The sequence below is a fragment of the Ichthyophthirius multifiliis genome (genome assembly GCF_000220395.1).
Source record: "Ichthyophthirius multifiliis unplaced genomic scaffold scaff_1120509250907, whole genome shotgun sequence".
NCBI classification, from domain to species: domain Eukaryota; phylum Ciliophora; class Oligohymenophorea; order Hymenostomatida; genus Ichthyophthirius; species Ichthyophthirius multifiliis.
The window spans coordinates 52,536-60,860 of NW_004086386.1; the positions used below are offsets into that span (position 1 = coordinate 52,536).

General features: G+C 20.7%; 1 protein-coding gene across 1 annotated transcript, besides 14 other annotated features; it reads left to right on the forward strand. All coding sequences in view use genetic code 6, as the record gives it.

Moving 5' to 3' along the window:
- Window positions 1-526: 526 nt before the first annotated feature.
- IMG5_110970 (ubiquitin specific peptidase 8, putative) lies at window positions 527-2,454 on the forward strand (the record flags this gene model as incomplete). The annotated part of the gene is made up of 4 exons (XM_004034830.1): window positions 527-785; window positions 836-931; window positions 964-1,306; window positions 1,953-2,454. The coding sequence occupies 4 exons, from the start codon at window positions 527-529 to the stop codon at window positions 2,452-2,454; spliced, it is 1,200 nt and encodes a 399-aa protein (XP_004034878.1).
- Window positions 2,455-2,870: 416 nt separating this feature from the next.
- Window positions 2,871-2,935: a microsatellite.
- Window positions 2,871-2,946: a microsatellite.
- Window positions 2,872-2,946: a microsatellite.
- A 1,731-nt stretch (window positions 2,947-4,677) lies between these two features.
- Window positions 4,678-4,729: a microsatellite.
- Window positions 4,686-4,747: a microsatellite.
- A 416-nt stretch (window positions 4,748-5,163) lies between these two features.
- Window positions 5,164-5,202: a microsatellite.
- Window positions 5,170-5,204: a microsatellite.
- A 144-nt stretch (window positions 5,205-5,348) lies between these two features.
- Window positions 5,349-5,410: a microsatellite.
- A 79-nt stretch (window positions 5,411-5,489) lies between these two features.
- Window positions 5,490-5,542: a microsatellite.
- Window positions 5,543-6,547: 1,005 nt separating this feature from the next.
- Window positions 6,548-6,584: a microsatellite.
- A 1,244-nt stretch (window positions 6,585-7,828) lies between these two features.
- Window positions 7,829-7,897: a microsatellite.
- Window positions 7,840-7,897: a microsatellite.
- Window positions 7,852-7,897: a microsatellite.
- Window positions 7,856-7,906: a microsatellite.
- Window positions 7,907-8,325: the final 419 nt, after the last annotated feature.

The window sequence follows — 8,325 nt, forward strand, 5'->3', positions numbered from 1 at the left end:
ATGAAATATTTGGTGGATTTAGAATTTAAAGAGAAGTAGTTTATAATTAAATAAATAATAGATTAGAATGTGATATTTTTTTATAAAAAATGAGATTTTTTACGTATCCTTTATGCCAAAAAAGTATTTAAATAAAAGAAAATATGCGACCATATTGCATTTATTATCAATAAAAAGATGGATTTGAGAATTTCGAAAAAAAATAAGAAGATGCTTATAGATTATGCCTTTTTGTGATAAAAATGTTGTCAATTTACCTTATTATAAAATATGGAAAATAAATAGTGGGGAAAATTTCTGGGAAGTTTACTTAAAAAAAGACAAGAAAATATTTTTATAAGGATTTTTAGCAGATAATTTTGATTAGTTTTAGGATAAAAATGCAGTTTATATTTATGAATTATCAGAAAATTAATCTAGATTCAAGCTTTATAATACATTAGAAGATTAAAAATAAGATTTAAATATTTAATTAACTGTTTAGGATAGTTTATTATAAAGAAAAAATAGTAAAAATAATAATTAAATGGATATTGAGGATTTAGAAGAAGATACATAAAATAGTGAATTAATATAATATTATGATATTATAAAAAAATTTAATATTAAGCCTGTAGTAAAAAATTATATAAATTAAAAAGGATTAACTGGACTTCTAAATTTAACTAATACCTGTTTTCTTAATAGTGCTATTTAATGTTTAAGTAATATTGAAAAACTCACTTTTTATATGATTTCAAATTAGTTTATTAAAGATCTTAATATAAATAATCCTTTAGGAACAAGTAATATTATTATTATTTTTAATATTTTACTTAATTATTATATTATATAGAAGGATAATTAGCTGTTTCTTATTCGAATTTAATAAAATAAATATGGTAAGGAACCGAACCTTATGTATCGCCTATTTAAATAAAGAAAATTATTGGTAAACTATCAAATCGTGTAAAAAAAAAAAAGAAAAAAAAAATAAAAAAATTCATTGTTAGTTTAGTGGTTTTAATTAATAAGACTCATAGGAATTATTAAACTTTATTTTAGATGGTTTACATGAAGATTTAAATCGAATAAAAAACAAGCCAATAATTGAAAATATTGAATACTAAGGAGGAAACGATGAATTATATGCAGAAAGATTTTTCATGAATTATAAATAAAGAAATGATTCAATTATATGTGATTTAATGCTCGGATAATTCAAAAGTACACTTATGTGTCCTGATTGTAGAAAAATATCAATAACTTTTGATCCTTATATGACTATTTCGGTTCCTGTTCCTTAGATAAGGCAAATAAATTTAAGGTTTTATTTAATTTTTAGAAATCCGGAGACTGTTCCGTATTATATATAGATTTATTTACCTGGGAATACTAAATTGAAACAAATAAAGGAAATTTTAGAAAAAGAATTTTAAATAAACAAGAATTTTTTAATTTTTTGTGTTTGTAAAAAGGATTAAGCTACTTAATTTTTCGAAGATGAAAATACACATATTAAAAATATTTATGATTTATTAGGAGATATTTTTTGCTTTGAAATCTAAAATGATGAATCTTAAAAGTTATTGTTGATTTAAGCTTTTTTTAAGGAGGAGATATGTTGGTATTTGGAGATATTTTAAAGTAAATGACTTGATTGGGAAGGTTTAATTTATTGAAGAAATATATAGAGTACTTAGGTATTATTTTTGGCAATATCAAAGTAAAATTAATGCGGAATTTTTCCCTGAAATTGAGTTAGAAAAATAGGCCGATTTATATAAAGAAATGGATGATCTTTTAATGAAAAATGTATAATTATTCAGTTTTTAATTGGAAAATTAAAATATTGATTTAAAATAAATTGATAATTTTGTGCTTTAAGGAGTTAATAATATAAAAATATAATGCATTTTGAGTAAATAATTAGATAAGAAGATATTTAAATGCAATTACTTTTAAAGTATTAGCCTGTAGTGGAATTGTTAGAATACTTTTTCCATTTACGATTGTATAAATGAATTTGTTTAGGAAGAAATTCTTCAAAAAGGAAATGAGTGGTATTGTAATATATGTGGAGAACATAAATTAGCAAAAAAAAAGATTGAAATTTATTAAACGCCTGAAATCCTTATTTTACATTTAAAAAGATTTAAAGTAGGAACTGTTAATAAATATGGAGGTAAGTATTTTGTGGAATAAGAAGGGAAAAAAATTACATCACTTGTTGATTTTCCTATTGAAAATCTTAATCTTGAGGATTTTGTACTCAATAAAAAATAAATTTCGAATGTTTACAATCTATTTGCAGTGAGTTAACATTTAGGAGAAGCTGCAGGAGGTCATTATACGACAATGGCTTTGAATTTTTTGAACTAAAAGTGGTATGAATATAATGATTAAAATGTTTTATAAAAGAAAAATATAGAGGTTAAAAATTAAGCTTATATTTTATTTTATAAAAGGAAATGATTTTTTTTATTTTTATTAATTTTAATTGATAAAATCTTTTTATTTCTATATTTGTTTTTTATTTATATACTTATATAATAATAATTTTTTTTTAAAATAATATTTTTAAATTCTATCTCAATTTTCGTCTTTTTTATCTTATTCGATGTAGTTCTATTATTTATATGTGTTTCTTTAATAATACGTCATTTGTCTTCTATTTTTTTTATTATTAAATATTTATATATAAATAAAATATAATTACGGCCCGTATTAATTTTAATATTATTTATTATTAATAGAATAATATTAATTTTGTGATTAAATATTTGAATATTGATTCGGAAAAACAGATGAAACCGATGGAGTAATTTGTCTTAATTACCTTTCCTATAAAAAAAATGATTAAATAAAAAAATACTAAAATATGTAATAAGATATATATATATATATATATATATTATATATATATACATATATTTAATTTAATATATTTATATATTTATTTATTTACACTATTCATATTCATTTAAGGAATTTGTTAATATTAATTAGGATATTATTAATATGTTTATTAATATTGATTTTCTGGTATATTAAAATGTTTAATAGGGTATTAAGGTATATTTTATTAAGGAACGAAATGTGGATTAGCTCTTTAAATATTCATGAGTTATTAAAAGTTATTTGGTTATGCTTAATAAAATGATGCTTAGGATTATGGTTCTATGACTGGCGTATTTACAAAAGGTGGTGGAATTTACAAATTTGTTGTAGTTTCTGCCTTGCCAATAATATTTTCAAGTTAATCAAAATCAACGTTTTCAAGATTTATGTCATCTTCTTATTATTAATTTTATTTAGATGAATTATTATTATTACCTATATTTATATCCTTATTACTGTTAGCGGTAATACTGTTTGGATTTTTCAAAGAAAGATTCATTTCAGGCAAATCATTTTCATCGTCAGTAATTACAGGGCTTACAATTTATTCTTATTATTACAATAATTATTATTTGGCGATAGGATTAATACAAAACTTAACGAAAGAATAATTAAAACATTTGGATATGTTTTTTTCATGTGTGTTTTTGTATATTATAAAGAATAGTTTTGCTTAATTATTATTGTTGTAATCTTTTGAATCTACTTAAAAGTTAGTTTTTTGAATCTGATTTTATGTAAATATGTTTATTGTTAAGCCTTAAGAAGTCTTATAACCTGCTACATATGATTTAGAGTCTAAATATTGAATATATTCGAGTAATTATTTGGAATCTTGGTCAACATTTACAAGTTCTATCCATCCCTTCAGTATATGAATTATCTTTTTTTAATATTAACGTTCTATATATAGGTTTGTACTCTAAAAATCTCTTGTACTATACATTTCAATTGATTTTTATGTGTCTATGCTAGGGAATAATTTTAGCATTTTTGTAGAATCTAATGTAAAGAATCTAAACCATATTGAAGGGGAGTCTTTTTTAAATCTTAATTTACATTTAAGGAATTTGATTATGCTATCTTCAGGCAATTTTTCTTCTATTTCTGTATTTGATTGTAAAGTTAATATCTATTATTGATTTTATTAACTTTATAAGTTCGAAGCTTTTTGGACTTATTCAGGTACATACTATTAACATAAGAAACTATCTTTTCCGAAATATTAAGCATTTAGTTTTTGTAGTTCTTATTGATCAATTGTTTCTATATTATTATCTTAGTCTGGATTGTACATATAAATTGTAGATTGTTCTTAGTTTATAGTATTTTTTAATAAGACTTCTTCGCTTATTTTGTAAATTTTACTTCCTTATGTATAAAGGGACATTATATTTTCTAATTCTTCCAATTCTTATTTATTTATGGTTTTTTTATTGAACTAGCTTTTTTAGGGGATGAAGGCTTTATTAGCTTTTTCTTCTTGTCTTCGATTTCTTACTCAGAAAAATCCGAAAAAGCTTCAGCAGATTATTTTCTGTATTAGTTTTTTCTTTTTCTATAGTCTCTATAATCATCATCTCTATAATTTCTTTTTTTATCTCGATAATCTTTACGATGGTGATGATGGTGACGATGATAGTGTTTATTTCTTTAACTACTTTCACTTCTATTATAATCTTCCCTTTATTTTTTATATTTATCCTTATCTTTATCTTTAGATGGTTTTAGATCATTATTTAATAATGCTTATAAAGGATTAATTGATTGTTTTTATTATTATTATTATTATTGTATTTATTAAACTTATTATGCTTATTATGCTTATTATGCTTATTATGTTTATTATGCTTGTTATGTTTATTATACTTGAAGCTTTTATTTTTTTTCTTGTTCTTCTTTTTCTTAAAGACCTTTTTCTATTTGTTCAAGGTTTTCCCTTAAAATTAATTTGTCTAGTGTTATTATTGAAAAGTTTTTCGAAAGTATTTTTTTACTAATTAATGGCAGTGTTGTTAACTTTTCAAAACACTTATAATATAATTCGAAATTTCTGTAATATTGTTTTTTATCTTTATAATATTCTCCGAATATTTGATTTTCCATTGTTTTGCTGTGAAAATGCTTTTATTTTTTAAATAAAGGATTTTTTTCAAAGACTTAAATTAACTAATTTTAAACGTTAGAACGATCTTGTTCTGTTACTTAATTATTTTCTTATTAACTTAAAGGGTTTATTTCTAAATCTGCACTATCTTATTCTTTTTATTATATGTTATCATCTTTTTAATTATTATTTTTATTATTATTGTTGTTATTATTATGATTATGAGCATTATTGTTGCTTTTTTAAGGTTTTTTGCTTTGTTTTAAAAACTGAGAATCATAAATAAAATCTTCAGAAATTGGTTTGGCTTTATTTCTTTTACTTTTCTGTCTTTATTCTTAATTTTCTTATTATTGAGAATTTTTTTCTTATTATTAATATTAGCTTTTTTCTTATTATTAATATTAGTTTTTTTCTTATTATAAATTCTTTTCTAGTTACTACTACTACTATGTAACTTTTTCTTGTTTTTAAATAATTTTTCTTATTTTAAGTAGTTTTTTCTTATTATTAAATTTATTTATCTTATTATTAAATTGCTTTATCTTATTATTATTATATTTATTAAAGGCTTTCTTAGGAAGATGCTTTTTCTGGAATATTTTTATCATTTTTTTCTTATTTTTAATATTTTTCAGGTAAAACTTTTTCTTATTAAGAAGCTTCTTTTTCTTTGATTTCTTAAATAGGCTTTTTAACTTATTTATCAGGAAGTTATTTATTTATATGTTTATTAATTATTTAAGGCTTATTGATTTCTTTGATTACTGGCTTTTATTAACTCTATTGATTACTAAGGAAAGAATTAAGATTCTAGAAAGGATTTTTAATAAAAGAAAGGATATTTAATTTTTCGTTTTCATCATTAATTAAATTAACTTTATGTTCAATAAGAATATCGCTAATATCTATAATATTATTGATTTTCTCCTCATCATTTATATCATCTGGATTGGAAATAAAGTTAATTTCATCAAGTTTAGGCTAAATTTGTTAAACGAAAATATTTTCTAATTACTCTAGATTAGATTATATATAATTAGTTTTCAAATTATTTGTTAAAATATTATATAAAATCTAATATCCATCTTGTAATGTATTTTTTAGTTAAAGAAAATTGACTGTATTTGTTTAGTTTTAGATTATTTCGAAATACTTTTAAACATTTTGATTCCAAATATCCATTTAATTTATTATTTAGATTTATAACTAGAATTTATTGTTTTCGTTTTTATTATTTTCTTCAGTATTTTTTAATTTGCTTTTAATTTCCTTTAGTTTATCATTATTTTATATTTTCAAAAAATGAGCTTCTTTATATAAAAAATGTAAATCTTCTTAGTTTTCGGTTATGTATTTTTCATAAAACTATACGTCAAAAAACCATAATTTTTAAGAAATTTCTTCATATAATTTTCTTATTCTTTTTTCGATAATTTCTGGTACATTTTCTTCTTTTTCTTATATAAAGCATTCTAATATTGGTCTATATATAATCATTTTTTATTGGTTTTAATTTAAAAGATTTGTTATTTCTGTACATAAATATTCTATATTCTATTTTTTATATTTTTTTTATGTTTTTTTATGTTTTTTTTTTATACGTTTTGGGTATCTTCAGGAATAATCTTCCCTTCTTGTTTTTCAATTAAATTTTTGTGCAAATTTTAAAGCAGCTTCAATGCTTTGTAAAATAGATCTAAATTATGTTCGATTTTGGAAGAAAAAACATTATTTTCTTTCAAAAAATTTACGTTTTCTTTCACTTTTATAGCTACGTTTTCATCAAGTATCATTTCTTAGAAAATATTTTCAATAAAAGTATAGAAAGGCTTAGTTTTTTAATAAACATTTTGTATTTTTTCTACTAAATATTAAGGAAAGGAGGCTTCTTGTGCAATTTTTAAATTTTTTTCGATATTTTCTAAGTCTATTTATCCGTTAATTTCCTAAAATGCTTAAACTCTTTAATTAAGAGTTTCAAAATCTTCAAAAAAGTAAACAGAAAAGTCTTAAAATTCTTTTATTTTTTATTGGTTTTCTTCAAAATCAAAATCTTTTTTTTGTTCAAGAAAAAAAATTAATTCTTCTCTTTTTTTTACTATGTTTTCGACTAAATTTTATAACTAATTCTAAAAAGGAACTTCCATTTCTAAAGAACATATTCTTTAATAAAATTCATTCATTTCGCTTAAGTTTTTCTTTGTTTTCTTCTATATTATAAGCTACCATTCTTACATATATTCATCAAAAAGCTTTATTTTTTCTATTTTTTCATCCATTAATGGAATTAATACTGGAATTTCTTTCACCATTTCTACTATTTATTGTTCCAAAAGGGCTCTATTTGTTATTTTTTGCTTTTGGAATTACTCGATTTTCTATTTTATATTTTCTTCTTGCTTTATAAGGTACTTCAATTGGTCTTAAAGATTTAAAGGCGACTGTTAAGCTTCTTTTATGAGAATTTAAATGAGTTAAAATGAAGGTTTTTTGGAAATGTTTTCTCTGATTTGTGAAAAGGAAGATGAAGTAGGGGATTTGGATGAAAAAAAGAAAATTTTTGGAAGAAGTTTTGGAGATTAAGATGTACTTTTTACAGAAAAGAATTGGTGTTTTTATAAAAAGGTTTTTTATTGAAAAAATTAAAAAATTAGTTCAAATTCTTATTCTGAAATTTAATTTTTGGGCTAATTTTTAGAAAAAAACAAGTTTTGATTATTTTTTAATATTATAAAATTTGAATTCTTTCATTTATATCTTCATTATTTTGGTCAATTTTATCAAATATTTCTCTTTTCTTTTAATTTCTTTCATATATTTCATCATTGCATTATCTATTATATAAATTTATATAAAAATAAATAAATATATTATTATATAAATATATATATATAAATATATATATATTTATAATATTTTACTCATCATCTTTTATAAAATCAATTATTTCGAATTCATTTGTATTTTATAAAATATAAGAAATAATAGAATTTAAACTTTATTTAATTTACACTTATAGTAGAAGTTCTGTTTTTGCAGAATGTAGTGGAATCATAGTCAAAATATTTAAAAGTTCATTTATATTTTTATTTTCATTAAAATAATTTTATATTCGAATATCTAAAACTGTTAAAAGCACAATAAAATCCATTAAAGTGAACTTTGGAACTGCACTTAGTAATAAATCATAGTTTTCGGGTTTGTTTTAATGAATTATTTCTTTTAGAATTCTTTTTCTTTTATGTATATACCATTCATCACACATTTAACATCTGAAATTTTTCATTTTTTCAATTTGTTTTTCACTTGTTTTTATACATCTATAATGATACCAA